This window comes from Haliaeetus albicilla, chromosome 2 (assembly GCF_947461875.1).
Source record: "Haliaeetus albicilla chromosome 2, bHalAlb1.1, whole genome shotgun sequence".
NCBI classification, from domain to species: domain Eukaryota; kingdom Metazoa; phylum Chordata; class Aves; order Accipitriformes; family Accipitridae; genus Haliaeetus; species Haliaeetus albicilla.
Window position 1 is genome coordinate 32,228,689 of NC_091484.1, and position 22,163 is coordinate 32,250,851.

Consider the following 22,163-nt stretch of genomic DNA (forward strand, 5'->3'; position numbering starts at 1 on the left):
GTTGTGGCAGCTGAACTCTGCCCCTGGGGAGTGATCCAGTTCCAGATTGCGACACCTGAATGTGCGTGTCTGTGCTCAAGTTGGGTCTCCCCGGACACTAGTGCTGAACTGGGCAGTGTGGTCTGAAGGGTCAAGTCAGAAACCCATCAGTTCCTTGGGGGCACCTGTGGTCCTTAATGGCTCTGATCAGCCCCATCTGGGACCCCTAACCCTGCACATGGGCCTAGGAGTCCCATTTTAGCTCAGCCCTGGGCACACAGTCCCTCTCTAAGCCATGTCATAGGCTGCTCCCCATGCCTAGGGGACCTGGTTCAAAGCCTTGCTAGGTCGGGGGGGTGTCAGTGAAGCCTCTTACCAAGCTCTGGCTCTGCCTGCCCAGCCCAGACCCTGCAGAACCATCAGTGAGGGCATGGCCTGTGCTGGGGTTACTTGTGGCTCCTGGCACAGCCCCACCAAGTTGAGCAGCTGCTGTGAGTGAGGGCTGTGAGTCAGTTGTCTAAATGTTTGTATTGGTTTTATGTGGCAAGGTTTTGGTAGCGGGGGGGGGTTACAGGGGTGGCTTCTGTAAGAAGTTGCTGGAAACTTCCCCTGTGTTCGAGAGAGAGCGAGCCCATACCAGCCGGCTCTAAGACGGACCCGCCGTCGGCCAAGGCCAAGCCAATCAGTGATAGTGGTAACACCTCTGTGATAACATTTTTAAGAAGGAAAAAAAAGTGGGGACAGTGAGAAAACAGCCGCCAGAGAGAGGAGTGAGAACATGTAAGAGAAACAACCCCGCGGACACCAAGGTCAGTGCAGAAGGAGGGGGAGGAGATGCTCCAGGCGCCGGAGCGAAGATTCCCCTGCAGCCCGTGGTGAAGACCCTGGTGAGGCAGGCTGTCCCCCTGCAGTCCAGGGAGGTCCACGGTGGAGCAGATATCCACCTGCAGCCCGTGGAGGACTCCACGCCGGAGCAGGTGGGTTCCCGAAGGAGGCTGTGACCCCGTGGGAACCCTGCGCTGGAGCAGGGTCCTGGCAGGACCTGCGGATCTGTGGAGAGAGGAGCCCACGGAGCAGGTTTTCTGGCAGGACTTGTGACCCCGTGGGGGACCCATGCTGGAGCAGTTCGTGAAGAACTGCAGCCCGTGGGAATGGCCCACGTTGGAGAAAGTTCGTGGAGGACTGTCTCCCGTGGGTGGGACCCCACGCTGGAGCAGGGGAAGAGTGTGATGAGCCCTCACCCTGAGGAGGTGAAGCAGCAGAAAATAACATGTGATGACCGTAAACCCCATCCCTGTCCCCCTTGTGCCGCTGGGGGGGCTTGGTGGAGAAATCCGGGAGTGAAGTTGTGCCCGGGAAGAAGGGAGGGGTGGAGGGAAGGTGTTCTGAGATTTCGTTTTATTTCTCATTTACCTTACTCTGGTTGATTTGTAATAAATTGAGCTAATTTTCCCTAAGCTGAGTCTGTTTTGCCCGTGACGGTAATTAGTGAATGATCTCTCCTGTCCTTATCTCGACCCGCAAGCTTTTTGTTATATTTTTCTCTCCCCTGTCCAGCTGAGGATGGGGGAGTGATAGAACGGCTTTGGTGGGCACCTGGCGTCCAGCCAGGGTCAACCCATCACAATGTTGGCATCTGTTGCCACTTGGGAGGCCCTAGTGTGTCCTCCCTGACTTCCAAATGCTGTTCAACAAAGCTGGCAGGTCCCTTAGGACCAGTCGCATTTGCCATTTGTGGATGTATCACAAATGGCGCTAGACAGCTATGCTGAGTGAATGGTTTTGACTATAGGTTTCTCAATTGCCCTCCTGACTCCACAGGTTGCACTGAAGAGATCTACATTGGCCCTAAGATGAAGAGAGGCACCCAACTCATGTAGACAGTGATAGGTGTCTTAATCTGGAGCTGAAAAAAGGACATAATGAAGAAGGGGAGCTTCAATATATATTATAATCACATGAAATTCAGTCTGTGTTCTGCAACACCTTCTTTTCTCTAGGAATTATTAGGTACTCCATATATTTATTTGACCATCTTTAAACCTACCTTATGTCCTCCCTTAAGATGCCTTCATTTTACTGATCTTGTACATGGGCTTGAGATGGAGAAAAGAATCCAGGCAGTAAACAAAAAGTGTGAGCTTTAAAATTACTCTGAATGGGAGACACTATTTCTCCTTAGCTGATAACTCAGATTTCCTTGGTTGTCTTTGAAATCTCATACTAAACTGCAGGGCATTCTTGGTACTTGTTAAGCTACACCATGTCGTTGGTTCAATACAGCTCTGTCCATAGGAGCCTCCTTTGCTAAACAAAGGTGTTGCCAAATGCTGCCCCTGATAGATACTTCGAATTAAACCAGACACAGGAAAACACAATCTAGACCAGTGGGAGGGAGCTTTTTCCTGTGAGCCATGAAGCGTTTGCGTTCAGGGGGACTGCATCTCACAGGCATCTTTTCAGGGGCAGTCCCAAAGCGTACTTCAGATACTGGATGACCGCTAAGCCAAATACAAGCAATGGAATGTGCAAAGTATTTGGGGGGCTATGGGAGGGATTTCTCTGCTGTTTACCATTTCATCCTGAAATATATGTTTAATAATTATCTTATGTCTGAGAGGCCATTTTTCCCAAGGCAAGAAGAAACATAGTGTACCATTAAATCTCATCTTGACCTCATTAATTTCCAATCAGGCACAATACCCAGGAAGGTGAGGCCCTCTGTTTCATGCTACAAAATTATCTCTGCAGGAACAGCCCAGATCTATTCCAACTAATTCCTCACTTCAAAGGACAGAGCAGCTGATCCGATGTTTTGCTTTTTTGATTCTGCCTATTGATTGCTCCAAATCTAAAGTCTAAACCATTGTCACACTGGGCTGATTTTGATTGCCCCTTGGATATAAACTATTATGCCTCTGCAGCTTTAGTAACGGTGCTAATTGTTTTCTCCCAGGCAGTGCAGTTGAATGATCAAGTTATTTCTGACTATTTTTAAAGCAGACTGGTATATGTTTCTACAGGAAGCCTTTGGGATTACTAACCCTGGGGATAGTTGACATAGCCCAGCTATGGGATTTAACACATGGATTGAACATGTTGGAGTTCACAGCAGACAGTTCTGGACAGTTTTCTACCATACCTGTTAATGCATAGCTTATATATGTTATTTAAGAATATTGTTAGGGATATGCAGCTATAGGCATAAACAGAGGCCAAGTACATGTTCAGAAAGTCTAGCTTGACATTTAGTATGTATAGATTACTTTTAGCCATAGACTTGTAGACTCTGCAGTTGCTGTCTTTGCACACCCCAAATTTTCATTAAAACCATTAGTCTTGCCCCTGCATGAGGACATGAGTATGCTTGTAGGAAGATGTAATAAGCATGAAGGTAGGATCTAGCTTGGGGAGGGAGAGCTTTAGTTGTGAGGCAAGAAGGCTGGAATTTCATTTAAGGAAGGTGCCAAATATTTTCTGGTCGGTCCTCATCTGAAACAGAGACCATTGGTTCAGTAAAAGGGTTATTTAGTTAGTTAAGCATCACTGCAGACACTGAGCTTTCTCACCTGCCTACAGGGAGTCACTACTAACACAGAGCAGAGCTTGCTGGTTCTTACCTTTAGAATTCCTACTTTTTGGACTAGATCAAATTGTCTGAGGAGCTTGTTTGATTCGATGCAGTTTACTTCAACTCATCATGTTACTTAATAACTAGCATGATGAAATTCTTACTCTTGAGCCTTCTTAGTGGCTGGACCACAAATTTTTGTAGGTACTGGCATGCGAAAAACCTCTGTGTTTCCAGAGAAGGTTGCAAATCCAACTTTTTTCAAGTGATGCACTAGACAAAACAATTCAAAACCCAAGTCTCTTACAGCTTGTAAAAAGAGAAAAGAAGAAATGTATTTCTTTATGAAAAAGATTCCAAAATTTGGGAGAGAGTTCTAGGAACTATAAGGAAACTGAGAAATGGTAAAATAGGGTACTCTGATACGCAGATATATTTCATACTGAATTATGGATTTTTCCCAATAGCCTCTTATTTTGTTAAGCTTTGCTTAATGCAGTAGTCCTTTGCATTCATACTTCTGAGTTCCCTAAAAGGCCTACCAGTAAATACTACCTAAAGTGCTTGCGAACAGAGAGACAGTGCTGCTTTACATTGTGGCTAATAACTGCACATTACAATAAGGGATGTCTTCCAGGTGATACAGAAAGTGCTTTCTTTTGAGCTCTGTCCCTTAGCAATGGAATGACAAAATTGCAGTATAAGACTTAGAGCTGCATTAATAATTATCTGGTATGCATTTCTGTGGGGCAAGTTATTAATTAACCTATGCTCCAGGTTCAACATTGACAGTGCTCTTGACTCTTGCCAAGTGGAGTGATTTATTTGGTTTTGGTATCAAGCACATGCTGTGCTGACATTTCCTGTAAAGATGTATTGTGTTTACATCCTGTATGTGACATGATAGAAAAATCAAACTCTTCTGTTCTGCCTGGAATAAATGATGCCTGGCAAATAGGTCATGCAATTCCAGCTTTCATGGAGGGAAGGTGGCCTTTAATTTCTGAGTAGTGGCAGCGATTTTTCTAATGCATCAGGAAGCAAAAGCTGGTAAGACAGAAACAATATTTTTTACGGTTTTAGTCATTAAGTTTTTGTAGGTCTCGTCAGTCTTACAGCCAACAGTGCTGTGGCTCTCATTGTCTTAATTCCAGTGCTAAGATATGCTTAAATACTAGTCTTTGAAAAGAACACCAAAACTAAACATACACAAGAATCAGTGGTACTGAAAAGGCCTAATGCTGCTGTAAAAGTGTGTAAGACCTGTGGCTGTAGATGACAAGATCTTGAAACACTGAGCGTCCTTATCTCACTGGGTGCATGTGTCTTTACCGGCTACATAATACTGACCATGTAATAAGACCAGAGAGTCGAAAAGGGGATCTGACAGTGACACGGACACTGACTGCGTGCTAAGCTGTTCAAAGTAACAAGTTGTTGCTTGGGACATCACTGTGGAGAGCTGAGTTGATTTTCCTAATGAAGGATGTTGTTTTGGGTTGTTAGCATGCCTCCCTTGCTCTTATGTGCAGTTTAACAGGATTGCCTGACAGATTTTTGGTAATTTATATGTTGAGTTTGACCAGGTGAGCTAAGAGCACTGATTTCTGGTGCTGGAACCTGGTGAGAACATGCCTGCTGTTATCAAACAACCTGACTGCGAGAAGTTTGCTATTAAGTATGCTATTGAGATTTCTCACTGGAGTTTTCTTGCATATTATGAAACTCTGACTCATTTTGCTGCCTCATGTAGAACAAATAAAAGAAATTATGAAATGGTAAAGAAAGCATTAGTGCTGTCTTGGGAAATCTCATTTCAGAGGAGCACAACATCTGCGAAATGACACCTACTTTTCATTCTCCTTCAAGAAACTGCATCTCGGTTAACAAAATGGATGGCCTTAATGAAGATACACGGAGCAGCGGTTTCAGAGCCACCAGATGCTTTCATCTGATAGACCAGAAAGGAGAAAGAGTGTGTCAGTAAACATCAAGAAGGGGCAATATTAAATATGTAGCAATCTTTAAAACAGTGCTTTTTAAAAGCTGTATATCACAGTTTGCAAGATGTGCAGAGCCAGCAACGCAGTATTTTCATCCTGTGAATATTAATTAGCCTGTTAGGTGGTAAAAGTATATCTATCTTCAATAATAATGAGTTTGCTATAGCAAAATGTGTAGACCAGAGGTACGTTTTGCTGAATTCACAGGGCTGAGGACTTTTGATGCACATTTTTATTTCTGGTATTTTATAGAAAGGTCTAATTCTGTTGCCACTGAAACTGAGGTATTATCTCTCAAATTCAGTGGGAGCTGGCCCTTGCACATGGATGCTTTAATGTCACGTCTCATACAAGATTTGCTAATGAGGGAAAATTCATATGGCTCTATGCTGCTTAGATATTTCAGTGATTTGTGGCCTGTTAATAACCCAGACTGAAGGAGATGCCTGTTAAAATTATTCTTTTGAATGAATTGTCAGAATTCATAACAGCACATATGGCAAAATATTCGCATCATGTTTTACTGTTTTGACTTTTTCTTGTACATTTTCCTGAGCAGCAGTTGCTGATAATGCATAATGCTAATCAACCTCAATAGAACTCATAGTGGTTTAGGGTACCAGTTGTAAAACTACACAGCAGTACAGTTATAAACAGTGTTTGAGCAATGTGTGTCCCTGACATGCCATTTGTGGTGTGCTAGTTAGTCCTAGTGACAAAACAGCATGCGTGTGAGTAAATACAGACCTTTTACTGGACATGAGGGCACCTATCAGGGTTCTGAGCCTTCCAGCAGCGGTTTGCTGCACCTGAAACATCAGAAATTCTTTAATAACTAAAAATTGTTATTGTATGGGCACCTGTTAAGCTGGACCCTGATGAAGAATCAAGTTGCTGTATCTACTTCCCGTTTTCACCACAACTGCTCAGGCCAAAGATCATTTCTATACTTCCATGTGACTTCTCAGATTACCAGGGATCCTCCCAGGAGGAGACTGGCGTGCATAGAAAGGAACTTCCCTCCTCTTTCTACTGCATGTTTACAGATACTCCTTTTCAGATCCAATAGTGAGAAATTCTGCCCCCAGGTTCAATCTTTCCTCTACGGCAGTGTTGTTCACTTAATGTCTTGCTCCGTGGAAAGCAGACAACTTCTGTCATCTCTCTGCTTCCCATTCTAGTACGGAAAGAAGTAGAAAGAAGTCAGCTTTTGAAGTGTGTTAGGATGCTACCATGCTATGTAGGATGATAAAAGGTGTTGTTATGATGCATTAGGGTAGTACTTTTTACTAAATAGTATTAAGATGTATACGTATATTTTCTTAAGGGACACAACATCAAGCTACCACTACTTTCAGAACTTTCTGTTGTGTTATAAGTAATTAAGCCTGAGGTTTAATCCACTGATTACTCAACCTCTGCCTGTCTGGCCCCTGCTTTGATATGCAGCTTTGATCCCAAAGCAAGGGAAGGGTTTGTCTTTCCTTGGAGCATCAAATATGGTCCCAAACCAGAGGCGGATTGGTGCGCTGGGTGCTCCTGTGCTCTTGCTGTTACTCAGCAGCTTCTCACATATTGCCCTGGTGGACCTATTCCTGTGCTCAGAATTTAGTTGATTAATGGATTTAGGTTCAAAAAGGAGTTTCACTTCAGATCAAATCAGTGTAAAAGCAACCTTCTGTTCATTGAATCTGTAAAGTGAATTCAGTCTACTTTCTAAGCCCACTCAGGCATTTTTACCTTCTAAATTCTTAAATATTTCCAGGACATTAAAAGAGTTGCTCTCACAGTGCATTGCAATTTGGGTTTTTTTATCCAGTTCTGAAGGCCTTCAGTTCCCTGCAGGGAGCTGGGAGAGGCAAGTGAATTTCATGGACATAATCTGCATTACAATGTGTGTACTGGTGAGGCAAGTGAGTGTTTTTTGAGAACCACCATCAGGGTTTAATGTGGCCACAGGTAGATGGATTCTAAGCCCCAGACGGTCCCTTTCAACCTGAATTTCTTATGATCCTGTGTGTCTGAATGCTCTGAGCATTGCTGTTGCTGATGGCAAATCCTTTATGGATATCAGAAGTCCTTTGACTTAAGTGGAGTTATAACGGCTTAAACCACTTGAGACTCTGCCTTCTGAAGTATTCACACATGCACCCTTTTGGGTTCTGACTTTCACACGAAAAACATGAGAGAAACTCCAAAGCAGTCAGTCATATTTTGCAGCTGATTTTCCCATATGGTGTAGCTGTATGTGAGAAAATGTGACTGAAAGCTGATATTCCTATAGTTTCTAACTGCTTAAATAAATAAATTGAAGGATATTGGGAACTGATAAATGTGGAGCATTTCCAAAATCTTCAGGCTATGGAAGATGTCCTGGACAACAGCTTTTTAGCAATAAAGTATGTGCTATAGTATAACACAGATTTTGTTGCAAATCCTAGGAGCTGTGAAGTCCAACTTGTGATACAGTCAGATATAAAGTAAAGCAACCCATTCTGTTTTGTCTATTCTGAGTTTTTCAAAGGCTGTTGGTATAAGATCAAGAAAAATAATCTTGATGTATTTGCCAAAGAAACAGTTGAGATTTCACAGCAGACTGCAAGATGCACTAACCAAGCTAAACAAAATAACTAATGCTATTGTTTTTTAGTAGCTATTTGGTGCAAAATATTAAAATGTTAAAATACGTGGAAAACTGTTTGCAAAAGTAGTAAGCCATTTATGTAAGGGCATGGATTTTCTGCAAGTCTAGACTGGCCTCACTTGAGTGATTTCCAGTGGAGGTGCACTGTTCTTGATTATACTTCTTTGTGTTTCAGGTGAGGACATTAGCCAAGCTGACTTGAACTGGACCTTGGCCATAAAATATACTTGTCTTTCTTTGGCTGGAATTCTTCCCTGTGCAGATGACTGAGAAAATAACCCCAGAAATTTTAGCCTAGAGAATACACTATGCATTACATCTTGGCCAGGCCACTTTTTCTGTATGAACTTGTGCATGCTTACAAAGTGTGACACTTTTCATCAGATAGCTCCTGAAATTGCTTTTTGTTGTTAAGTTTGACATACTGTATGCAAGTTTTAAGGCATAAAATATAACTGAAATGTGTTTTCACTTCCTTGCTTTTTTTTGTTTTTTCTTTTCCAGGCAGAGGGTTCCAGGCTCCAGAGAGAACTGAGAGGATATTTAGCAGCCATCAAAGGTGATTTTTAAGTTTTACATCATGTTTTCATAAAGCAAACATTTTTAAAAAATTCAGACAGGTAGGCTTGTTTAAGGTATACAAAGACAAATACAAGTAATACTGCTTTTGTCATTAGTAGTCCACATTTCTGCTTTGGATCCGGCACAGGCTCTTTAGCCTGTTGCTAGGGTTTCTGCACCTTTGATGTCAACTCATGTGTGTACAGTCTTGCGTGCACAGCTCATCCTTGGCTGTCCAAGGGAATAAGAGTTGGTGACTGACAGACAGTAATGGCTTCTTGGAATAAATATATGTATATATATGTCATAAATACCTATATAGATGTGTTATATTTTTAACCTGGCTCCAGTCCAGTAGGGAAAATGTTACAAATGAGTATTAACATCCCTGGAAATCAATGTGTCATAATAAAGATTCAGCAGCTGTTGACAGGCAGGGAAGAAAGCTCTTTTCGATGGGAATTGTAAAATGGGGAGCAAAGCAGTAGCATAATGTCTTTGACCATCTATTATTTGCTGGATGGCCTGGGCAAGGAGAATCCTGTACCAGACAAAAGATATTTTGCCATGTAGGGATTTGCACAATGATGTCTTTTGTTCTTAGAGGATATTTCAGCATCAGTCATTTTTGAGGACCCATTGGATGCTGATTTTACTTTCTTATTTTTCAGTCATCCCTTCCCCACACCTATTATCAGATGGATACTCAGAAACAGCGTGATGAGGCTGTTTGTTAGCCAGATGGCTTTTCTGTCATGTAGGCTGACTGTTTACATGATGCTTTGATTTTCATGTTGCTGACAACAATCCTCCTCTCCATGTTTAATTTTCTTTCTCTCTTTCTCTTCTTTTCCTAGTACTCTGTGCATTCGTGGTCCTTTTGCTTGTTTACTATCTAGTGGGCTACTCTTTGCACCAAATTTTGGTTTTAACTTGGTATGAAATTTTCATTGTGCAGGTTTTTGCCTTTTTAGCCATGCTTTTCTGTTCAGCATCTTTCTCTTGTTGCAGCCTGTAAGTCCATATCTGAAAATAATTAGGACTGACTTTCTTACTGAGAATGAAAACTGTTTGCTAGCACCGCATTATCTTCATGTCTTAAAAAAGACTCAGTCATAAGCAGCTAACAAGAGCCTTAAAAATATTATTCTCCAAAGCCAACAAGCCACCAGTGGGCATCCTTGGTAGACGTGTTGGCACACCTTGGTGCTGTGGAGTGGGAGGACAGCCTGAGACAGTAGTCCCCAATACACAGCTCTGGCTGGGACTTCCCCAAAGCTGACTAGCTCAGCAGTGGCAAAGACCTTTCCAGATTTTGGATGGCAGAAGCAGGTCCGGCAACTGCTACAGTCTCTTTGTTGCTATTCTTTGAAGGGTGGCCATCATTAAAGGGTTTTGGGGTGGCTATGCACAAACGCATGGGAACCCCCATATTTAGGCACTGGATTGGGATTTCTGCACCTAGGACATCTGAGCCTTGGAGGCACACTGTCATCAGGGGCTCATTTTGCAGGGAAAAAGGTCAATCATATCATTGGAAAATAATACACTTGACATCCTTGTACTTTTACAGGTGTGAGAAAAGCAGTTCATTTAAAACAGTTTCAGGAACTGGCAAGATAGCTAACTTTAACTAAAAGGATTTTATGAATCTGGTATGAACTCCAGTATAAGTTTCATTTTGCTGTATGACTTTTGAGTGACTGGATATTGGAAGTTGGAAGTACAAGGTCCAGGGCACGATTTAAGCAAGGAATGGTCAATTGAGCCTTCTTATGACCCTCTATCCCTTCATTTTAATATACTTGACAGTTTCAGGTTTAGTATCACACATTCTTTAAAGAATTTTGCTGTATTCATAATCCTTCTCTCACTCAGAGGTGCTTCTTAGTCTTAGCTGGATCTTGATCTTTACTGCTGGTTACTCAGGGACTCGGAGGAACCATGTCATAAAGCTGTTGAACTTGTGAATGGCTTTTATGTGCAGTTTTATTTCACCTGCATGATAGTTTAACATCTGCTGTGTATCAGTGGTGTTTGTACTGACAAGACTGTGTACTATCCCCCATAGCTATAGTCATCTCATGCCTCAGTCTTCTGTCTCTTCCAGTCTCCTTGGCAATGTGTATCTGGGTTCTCTACTTCATGGTTTGTTTGGTTTTTATGCTTTTGAGAGCTGTAGGTGACTTGAACGGTTTTATGGGCCAATTATTAAAGAAACCCTAAATTAGCCTTGCATTCTCTACCCTGAGCTCTTTGCAAGCACCAGTGCAGATGGGGAGATATAAACCTGGATCTGCATGTAGGTGGCAAGCTGGCAGGGGTAAAAAGGAATCCTGCATCATGAAAAAGAAGCACTGTACTTTTTAGGTGGCTTAATGTAGTGAGAAATACTAACTGGTCTACAGGAAGGGAAGGGGAGATTTTGGAGGTCTGTAAGCAGTTTTGCTGCTTAGTTGTCAGTCTGTGGCAGACAGAACTGCACATATCCTCCAGACACACAAATCTTAAAATCAATCATGTAATTTCTTAGAAGCAATAAAACTATTAATCATCTTTCTGTAAAATTTAGTAATGAATTATGAAATGATTGAATTGTTCCAGTGGAAAATCTAGTGGGTAGCTAGCAATAACAGATCCAACCCTTATGGCAGGATAGGTCATTTCCCTGGAGAACTGCACATGAAGCTCTCTTCCCCACTGTGATGGGTTGACCCTGGCTGGACGCCAGGTGCCCACCAAAGCCGTTCTATCACTCCCCCATCCTCAGCTGGACAGGGGAGAGAAAAATATAACAAAAAGCTTGCGGGTCGAGATAAGGACAGGAGAGATCATTCACTAATTACCGTCACGGGCAAAACAGACTCAGCTTAGGGAAAATTAGCTCAATTTATTACAAATCAACCAGAGTAAGGTAAATGAGAAATAAAACGAAATCTCAGAACACCTTCCCTCCACCCCTCCCTTCTTCCCGGGCACAACTTCACTCCCGGATTTCTCCACCAAGCCCCCCCAGCGGCACAAGGGGGACAGGGATGGGGTTTACGGTCATCACATGTTATTTTCTGCTGCTTCACCTCCTCAGGGTGAGGGCTCATCACACTCTTCCCCTGCTCCAGCGTGGGGTCCCACCCACGGGAGACAGTCCTCCACGAACTTTCTCCAACGTGGGCCATTCCCACGGGCTGCAGTTCTTCACGAACTGCTCCAGCATGGGTCCCCCACGGGGTCACAAGTCCTGCCAGAAAACCTGCTCCGTGGGCTCCTCTCTCCACAGATCCGCAGGTCCTGCCAGGACCCTGCTCCAGCGCAGGGTTCCCACGGGGTCACAGCCTCCTTCGGGAACCCACCTGCTCCGGCGTGGAGTCCTCCACGGGCTGCAGGTGGATATCTGCTCCACCGTGGACCTCCCTGGACTGCAGGGGGACAGCCTGCCTCACCAGGGTCTTCACCACGGGCTGCAGGGGAATCTTCGCTCCGGTGCCTGGAGCATCTCCTCCCCCTCCTTCTGCACTGACCTTGGTGTCCGCGGGGTTGTTTCTCTTACATGTTCTCACTCCTCTCTCTGGCGGCTGTTTTCTCACTGTCCCCACTTTTTTTTCCTTCTTAAAAATGTTATCACAGAGGTGTTACCACTATCACTGATTGGCTCGGCCTTGGCCGACGGCGGGTCCGTCTTAGAGCCGGCTGGTATGGGCTCGCTCTCTCTCGAACACAGGGGAAGCTTCCAGCAGCTTCTTACAGGAGCCACCCCTGTAACCCCCCCCCGCTACCAAAACCTTGCCACATAAAACCAATACACCCACTCACATAATTAAATATTAAGAGCCAGACCAAGGTGCCTCACTCCATCAGGAAAATAGAATTTTCTCCATGATTCAGTCTAGATTTCCCTGCTGGGGAGTGAGGAAACCCCACAGTGTATGGGTCCTATGGCCAACATGGAGTCCCAGGCCAGTCTCAATTTCCACGGGAGCTTGACTACATTGGAATCATGATAGCAAAGAGTCACCTACCCTCTGCTGTCTCTAGGGTGCTTAATGGGAATGTCTCTGCACCACCACCCCCAGGATCCCTACCACATGGGGACCTCTAGGAGTCCTTTGGGGTTCCAGGGACAGGGACTCTTTCCCATAGAAAGAGGGATGATTTCATCAGAGAGCCTCAAACTTGAGTAACTAGGTTATTTAGCATAATTTTTTCCTAAGCGATTCAATTATTTTGGCATTTGTAGTTATTAAATAAGTGACCCAATTACCAAGAAGTGATACTAAATGAAACAATTGATATTAAATATAAATTTCTAATTGTTCATCAGCAGTAAAAATTCTTTTCACATTTCTTAGTACTTTAATGACTTGCTTTAAACAATTTATCTTTCTCAGTGATAGCAGTTAAAAATAGCAGAAGGAGACAGCCTGCAGTCTATGGCTGAGACACTAATCCTCTTAACTTTAGTGCTGAATAATGCATAAAAGGTATCAGTGCATCAGAAATAACTCTATGTGGAAACCAGCCAAATAAAAAAAATTTCATTGCACATTGTAAGTTTATGCTCACAGGCATGAAAAAGAATGGGAAGCCACTGGATTGGTATTTACCTATGCACTCATTTGGGTTATTGCAGTAAACCTAGTATAGATGCAGTAGGAGGGGAGTAGGACAGATGATCTTGGCCTGTGGAAATTTCAGACTGAAGCCCCTGACTGAAGAAGCCAAGTACTGTAATGCCGACTTGCGTCACGCTGCAGCTGGATTTGATTGACGTTTTTTACGGAAGGATGGTAGAATGGAGGATTACTAGATTCTTAGAACTGAAACAAATGTAAAATTTTGTGCAACTTTGATATGACTTAATATGGGATATTAAGTGTCTTTTACTTATTCTCTTGAGCAGATCTATGCCTCAGTCCTGTAGTACTTAAAAGAGAAAGCCTCCGTAGGAAAAGGTGCTCTACCCAAGCCTGGTCTCTGACCGAGCTGAGTGCAAGCTGCACGAGGGATTAGTGAGCAGCTGTGCTAGCCTGCCTGCTGGTAGAACGTACGTGGCGGGTTTAGCATGCAGCGTGCTTAAGGGCAGAAGTTCAGGTGTCAGAAAGGATCAAGCATGAGCAGGGGATGTGGAAACCTTCCTGGTCTGTGCATTCGCCCTGAGTGGACAGAAGCAGCCTTCTTCAGCATGGCAATACTGTGCTGGTTTTGTCTTACCTCCTAAATTGATTAATTTGCAGTGGCATTAAAGATTTTAAATGAGTCCTGCCTGGAAAAATATGTGAAGATTATCTGTATTTTACTGTAATCTGCCATATTCTAGGCAAAAAAATCCCCTTTATTCAGGAGCCCTTTCTTAGGTGGTGATACAACATCCTAAGCATTAACCACAAAGGAGGAAAGGAAGAAATGCATCTTAAGTTCCTGTGCTATACCAATTCTCTGAGCTAAGCTCTGTCGTTAAAAAGCACCTCCAAGACAATCCCTGAAGAGATCAAATACTCTGTTTTGGGTCAGCACCTTTTGATTTAAGGGTAAAAGCTTGTACCCTCTGAACACCAAAGTTTCCTTTGTACTTGTTCTTCCCCTTTTCCACGCCATTCTGTCCCTTGAACCCAAGGTTTGAGAATAGCCATCTACTTTCAGCTTTCTCAGTATAATTTTTCCTATCCTACCCATTCCATAGACCACCATTTTTATATCAGGAAGTGTGCATTACTGCATTTATTTTCCTTTTGTATCTCAAGTGTGTGTTTTGGACTGCATGGTGGAATAGCTACTGACTAGGTCAAGTCTGTTCTTCTAGACATTCACGTTTCAAATGAATTCTCCTCTTCCACTCCTGAACATTTCTTTGTGCAGAAAACAAACATTGATGTTATTCCTAAATTCAGCCACTGAGCAGTTCAATCTGAAGATCATGCTAGAGACATTTTCAAGACAGCACAGATTTTGCAAAGAAGTTGAAATAAAGTTGTCATTTTAAAATTACTGATTCTGAACTAACTCTTAGCATGCTAGGTGAGATCAGCTTGGTTTCACTGAATTCAGAACCATATTCATCATCTAATGTATCGGCACTCCATCCAAACGGAAAGGCAAACTCCAATGCCTTCACTGAGGGCAGTAATTTATTCACTGTGGTCAAACTGATCTCACTGAAGATAGATTTAGGCTCTTTCTCATAATATCATTGAAGCTATTTTACATTTAAGCCAGCTCCTCTGTGCATTACAGAGTGATAACCATCAATAGTCCCCATTCTTGTTTCACCTGTGGTAGCAAGAGCTCCAAAGCTGGCTGATGCAGTTTGGTTTAGCACACTTCTCTGTAGACACCACCCCACTGCAAGCATAAATAAGCGCTGGGCTCCACATACTTCTAAACCTACCGGGTGAGCATACAAGATAATCATTCTTCATAAAATCAGGTCCATTATGGCACTTTCCCCAAGTTCAGGCATATCTTTTCCCTAGAGACTGTCTCAGCTCTTGCCAGTCTTTTGCTTCATTATGAACATACCTTTAGGTCACCATCATTACTGTGGGCACAAAAATAACAAGCTCAACCACTTTCATTTTACACGGGAAAGCTCCTGAGACTTAAGTGTCTTTGGAAACAAGGAAAAGGAGAAATCCTGAGATATGTTCTACCTGTGTGCCACCTCCACCGTTCTGGGGAGCACTTTTCGTTAGTGCAGACCTCTTCTAGCTTTTCTCCTAAGTCCACTTTTACAGCCAGCTATTCCCATAAATCTCTGCCATTTTAACCATGCCACCCTGGAAATGCCTCCTCTTTCAGACAGTTTGGCATGGTACTCATTACGGACAAGGTAGGAAACTGATCTGTAGGGTGGAAGAGCTGAGAATAACCAAAGGCAGGTTGCTCTTAGATTGTCTTCTCAGTGATAGTCTTTCAGTTGAGTATTACATACCTTTAGTGGGCAGGACTACCCTCTGAGTTGTTATTCATGTTCAGATATGTTTAGTTCAGAATAGAAAATGGAATCCTTAATCTGGTAGAAACTTTTTCTCTGCATATAAGTATGGGTTAATCCTTCTGTGAGGGACTTTTCTCATTGACCTGGGGAAGCTAAGTGAAAATAAACGTTTTGTTTCAGCTCTTGAAAACAATATTCTAAACATGCCAGAGGGAGTAGTATAGTGGGTACTCGTGGGTCAAAATAAAGATATTTAGCAAGTGTTTCTTGTAAGTTGTAATTATATGTTCCTCATTCTCTCTAATTACAGGGATGCAAGATGCCTCAAAGAAGCTTACAGAGTCTCTTCATGAAGTGTATGAGCCAGATTGGTACGGACGGGAAGATGTGAAAATGATTGGAGAGGTAAGATGTGTGGAAAGAGGAAAAAAGTATTTTGGCTGCAAATGGATTAATCTAAGCTGTTGAAAAGTGTAAGTCTGAAATTTCCCTTAATGCTTCATTGCATGTAAAATCCTGTTTTCTGAGCATAGAAATTATTGGTCTTGTGAAATGCACCTCCTGCTGACCAGATACCACATTTGCAATGTCTATTTTACAAACTAGCTGACATAAGCTCCCACTGACGTCAACATCAGTGTGAGCAGAATTGGTCCTGATAGCGACTGATTGACAAGTTTGTACAAGGTATCTTACATGCAGTTTAACAGTCAGGATTCTCAATTCAATTGAATGTTAAAAATTACCAAATCTTTTTATCCTTGTGTGCTATGTAACAGCCATTGAGCCAGTGGCACTAAACAGGATATCTGATGGGACACTCACCTCGCTGACAAGAATCTGGAATTTAAGGGCAAATTAGGCTGATGGACACTATTTATTTTAGTCTTTTTAGTTTTCTCCAGTGATTAGAGAAGAATAGGCTTTTCTAGAGGACATTGCAGGAATTTGACTTGAGGTGCTCTGAATTGCCTGCTTAAACAGCCTTAATTCTGGGGGAAGTCAGCCAATGTGCTGGTGGTGACAAGAAAGTGCAGACTGTTATCCGTGCAGCTTTTAACCACTTAGCATTCAGTTTGCAAGGCCTCCTGGATAATATAATTAACAAGAAACTGGAAGACAGAGCACTGTTCCCAAGTCTGCATAATGATTGCTTTTCTTTTTTATGGCTGCCTTCCTCTGCCCTTCTCTGCTGCTGAAGGCATGATGTGGTTTTGATTTTAAAAGCACACAACTTCCAAACTGTGTAAGTTAAGATACCATACCATTTATATTGGTTTAGGTTAAACAGCTGGAAGATGTCTTGCTGCATATTGCTGTAGCACCTCATCTTGTATTTGTAGACTACTAGATTTTACACTCGGAAACTTGCAATTGTGTGTGAAAGGACCAAAACTTGGCTCTTAATCTCTGTTAGATATAGGGATAAATGTTAGATGTGTCTTCTTCCTAAGAGACTCATGTGGGCAATATTAAAAAATCTCTGCTCCCGGTATTTTTCCCTATATAATCACAAATGTAGATTTCTGCATCCCTCAACCTAGAGTAAAAAAGAATGATACATTTGTGCAGTCCAGGATATAAATGATCATTCCAAAAGGGGTCCATTTAAATTACCTTATTCTGTATGGTAGGAAAGTTGATAGCTTAAAGGACTCTTCAGCAATGTTTTTTTGAGCCCATTAGCTTTCAGAAAACCTCCATGATTTTAATTTGTCCAAAATATGTATCAGCAAGATAGAAAGGCAAATGCACAAGACTGGCGGTTGCTTGCTATGATCAAATGCTGTGCTGCTCTGTAGACCACTGTGATTAAATATTGTGTTAATAAATGAGGTATTTCTTTTAAGCATGATTAATAGATTGTAATAATTCATTAGGGACTCTGTTAGGGTAGGAAATGAATGAACTGAATGCTGGCATCACACAGCATTTATAATATGCCCTATAGTAGCTCATGACAAAACAAACACTAGGGAATAGCTTTCCGGACTTGCCGGTAAGGATAACAGCCCTGCAGAGCAGTGCTTGCCCCCTTTAGCCTCCCTCCCATCAAAACAGGAAATTCAGTGATTTTTTAAATGTGCAAAGAAAAGGGGGATCATGGTGTTTAACATATGCTAATGACTTGTTCAGTTGAGAACAAGTCGAGCACTATGTCTCTGTGTAACAGGATTTGCTTCTGGCAAGGAATATCACCCTGCTCCCCACGGGATCGTTGTCACATCAGCTGCACTAACATGTTCTTAAACACCAGAAAACTACAAGGAGTGTTTCCTTGTGACTACCCCAGAGCTGCAAAGAGGGCTGGAGAAAAGCACTGTAGCTTCTGGGGGGGGGGTGTTTATTTTGCCTGCTGACATTGGCATGTTTCATATCTGGCTTCCCAGTTCTCTAGCAGTGTGAGGTAGAGTTCTTGTCTGTGTATCAGCCATTTCATCAAATGTACCTTAATGGCACAAAAAGTATACGATGGAAAGACCTTTCTGAGGATGGGTCTCCACAGCTTTTATTTTAAAAATGACCAAGCAAAGCTAAGCTTACAAATCCTTGAATTGATGGGAAACCTGCTTCATTTTTTCCTTTATTTTAATTACCCTTCTACTTTCAGTCGTACTTCTTTTCTCTGTAAGGAAGGTTCATCCCCAGTGAACATACTTAGGTGTAAGAACTAGGACAGCTTCAGATTCTGCGTTGTTGACCCTCAGGGACCTGAAACCTTGAGGAAGACCTGGAATCCGTGATATCCTTATTTTCACATAGCAGTTACTATTTGAAAGAATGAAAACACAAACTGGTTATTAACCTGAATCTTCTTTTGTTGTGAATTAGAACTTGCAATGTCAAGCTATTCCTTTTCACTACCTTATAAGTGCACTCTGATTTATTGCCATAAAGAACATTTTAAAACTTCAGAAAGATTAATCTTTACCAATTACATTTGTATTTCTCCTAGGTTTGGAGTGGAATTAAAGTACTAAGCACATTTTTCTCTTTTCTACCTTTACAGAAATGTGATGAACTTTGGGAAGACTTCCACCAAAAACTGGTGGATGGGTCGTTGTTGACTTTGGATACATATCTAGGACAATTTCCTGATATCAAAGTACAGTAATGATTTCCTATAAAGGACAATTTGTAAAATCACTGTTGAGTCATAAACTAAATAGAAAACAACATTACAAGAAAAATGAAAAAAGGGGGGGGAGGTGGAAGTCATTCTCTTCTGCAATGTAAAAGATGTTGTTCTGTAAGTAAAGCCCTGACATTAGGCTGCACTGATTTTCCAAGTGAACAAAAATATTTTTCATGCAGTAGTACTTGGAAGTAAATTAGCCTTTGTAGATAGAAATTCTGTTTTTTCCTGCTCCTATTTACTTGGTATGAGGCAATTCTCACTGACTTCAACAGGGACACATTAAGCTCTTCAGTTGTTAAAATGCCAGACAAATACAACATGAAAAGCGGGGCTTTTGTTATTGGCCAGATGTACCTGTGGGTATCTAAATACCTTTCTTTTAAATAAGCCATGGTTCCTGTCTTTTAATTAGTTATAAAAAGATTTTGTAATGCACATCAGGAGAAACTGTTATGCAGATTCTAGCCTCTCCCAGATGCCTGTCCAGTGTATAGTCCAGGGAGATGGTTGCTAAATGAAATGTATGGAGTTAAAAGAATTATTACAGGCGAGAGGTAGATACTTTTATATTTGAATGTGACTGTATGGACATAGCTGGAAATTCTTTGTCATGGTTTATAATTGAGTAGGTATGACGCAGTCATCCCCTTTGTCATTTACATCAGGGACTAAAGCAAAAATAATTAAAAAATCCCAACGTTACTGACATTCAGTCTCAAACTTGCTTGTAAAACAAACTGCATTTATGCCCTCTCAGCATGTGGAATTTATATACAATATATAGCTTTGTAAAGTCAGTATATATCAAAAGACTTTTGTTTAGTTTTTAAAGAATTATAGCAGGTAAATTAGAATTCCTCTTGTATGTTGAACTCCAGTTATCTTAGATATGTGTCAGAGCAACTGTACTGAGAAGTATATTTTAAGCATTTTTCCAACTCTAGAAAAAAATTATGTTATTTATTAAATTTGTATGCTATATATATATGGGATGAAGATGGTGTTACCATGACTTTAACAGGTCCACTTATTCTAGAGAATGAGACAAGTCTTGCATAACATTGATATCTCCCTTCTAAGGCCTATAAGCCCTACACCCACAAAAAACCCCTTCCAAACCATCTGTAAATGGATTCCTTATTTAAAATAAGGTGAATAGTTTATCTCTCTTAGCATGTCCATGCTTCTGCATGATATAGTAATTCAGATATGAACAGCAGATAAGGGTGAATAAAAATATGTCAAAAACTTAAATGACAACATAGGCAAAATAGCTTTTAAAAAAGTGCTATTTGTGCTGACTTTCATTTCTACCCCTGTACAGACTCGCATTGCAAAACGAAGCAGAAAGCTAGTGGACTACGACAGTGCAAGGCATCATCTAGAAGCCCTGCAGAGCTCAAAAAGAAAAGATGAAGGCAGAATTACCAAGGTAGCACAATTGGAAGGATGCTGGCAGAAGACTTGGGGAGCTCGGGTGGCATTTGTTTCTGTGCAGAGGCAGAGCACAAAGTTTCTTTTCTTTTTCCTCTCTCAGAAATGGAAATAATGATATCCTTAAGCATAAATGTGTATGGATTATTTTGGTGCATGTGGAGGGCATACTCAGCCTCTTTCAGGAATAAGTTCCGTTTGAGCCCTAACTTTCTCACTTGATGAACTGAGGGGACAGCAAGTCCTGTGTTGGCCTGCATGGTGTGGGACTGAGTCACATCCTTTGTTAGTAATAAAAATTGTAAAAGACCCACAAAAAAAAAATGCACAAAACCAATTTTGGCAGGTTTTGCTATGTTGTAGTGATTGCAGAAGTCACACTGTTTCATTTTGGTTTAGGCAGAAGAAGAATTTCAAAAAGCCCAGAAAGTGTTTGAAGAGTTTAACACTGATTTACAAGAAGAGTTGCCATCTCTGTGGTCACGGTAAGCCTGGGCAGATATCGTCTGGAAGGCATAAAGGGGGAGTAAGGACAGGGAACCAGGGGACTTTAATGAGCTGTTAGAAAATGGTTTGATGGCTCCTTGAAGTTCCCATCCATTACCTTTTTGAAATAATAAAAGGAAAAATGCCTGCAAATGATGCAAAATTATACTTACTATAAGTGTATTTATGCTTATTTCTTTCAGTGTATCTTGGCACTGAAGATTCATTATCATATCTTCATTGTGAGGTACAAAAAGGTCTCCATGTTATAGGTAATGAACTGTGTCAGAGCATGGAACAGCAGATCTTGACTATGACCCACTGCTTCCATAACCTTTTTCAGACACCTTGGTGGTGGATACCTGATCCTTTCAAGAAAAAAAAAGCCACTTGTTAATAAAAAGGATGAAATGTTTTCTACTGTCAAAAGTAACTGTACAGAGCAGCTACATGCTTTTCCAGATTTGCAATGGGTCTACTTGTAGGACTTTTTTCTGTAAAAGGTATTGAAACAAAGAACCTTACAAATGTATAACGATTTTATGGCAATTGTTATTTCCGAGTTCCTATTAAGGTACTACCGAAGCAGTAGAAGAAGGGAAAACCAACATTATAACTACATCAGAATACACATTTCATAGTTTTGCACTGACTATATCTGCAATGTAAAAGCATTTGATGGCATTCATTTGAGATGTTTAATCATCAGTTGTGTTTATACAGAGATGCAGACAAAATGAATGGGAGAACAAAAGCAGTAGAAAAATAAGCATCTCATTAGTGTGCTGTGTTCTTTAATGAGAGTCTGGAGTGAATCACTGAAGTATCCTTTGTCTTCTCTGCCTTCTAAATTAATTCCTGTTAAATTTCAGATCAATAGAGGGTTTTCCTGCTGTGTTTCTGCCTATTTCAGTAAAAAAGCTTCTTAGTACTTCAAGATATTTATTTTATGGGTTTACTAAAAGTAAAACTGCACATGAATGATTTAGAGTAAGAGCCCTTTTATTTCAATATGTGTGTTGCCCACTAACTAGTCTCAGGGAAAGATAGAATTTAATTTGGGCAATAGGCATAATTTAGAAAGCAATTGCTTTTCAGGGTCCTTTTTTTTTTTAGTTTTTACAGTTCTTCAGGAAGGAAATAATCCATTGAGTTGACATTTTACAGGCTTATTCTTATGCCAAAGATGATTTTTGTTAAAGGTTTGGAGAAATTACACATGAAAGTTTTAAATAGGAAAAGAATAATTCAAAACCTAAGAAAACACCTTCTACTTTCGAAGTGTACAAGAGGTATGTAATCACTCACCCAAGCAGGCAGATTTTTGACTGCATGTGCAAAAATATCTAGTCTATAATAGAAATTATTTTCTTTTACATATATATGCATGTATTTCAGGGCTGATTTCTTTAAGG

General features: G+C 41.4%; 1 protein-coding gene across 9 annotated transcripts in view; it reads left to right on the top strand.

Annotated features, from left to right (window-relative positions):
• Positions 1 to 22,163, top strand: part of AMPH (amphiphysin) — a 124,898-nt gene that overhangs the window by 62,565 nt on the left and 40,170 nt on the right. For all 9 annotated transcript variants that reach the window (XM_069769824.1, XM_069769809.1, XM_069769815.1 and 6 more), the window contains exons 3-7: positions 8,702 to 8,756; positions 16,000 to 16,094; positions 18,700 to 18,795; positions 20,153 to 20,260; positions 20,662 to 20,747. In XM_069769824.1, the coding sequence (XP_069625925.1) occupies positions 8,702 to 8,756; positions 16,000 to 16,094; positions 18,700 to 18,795; positions 20,153 to 20,260; positions 20,662 to 20,747 (440 nt within the window). The remainder of the gene's footprint in view (positions 1 to 8,701; positions 8,757 to 15,999; positions 16,095 to 18,699; positions 18,796 to 20,152; positions 20,261 to 20,661; positions 20,748 to 22,163) is intronic.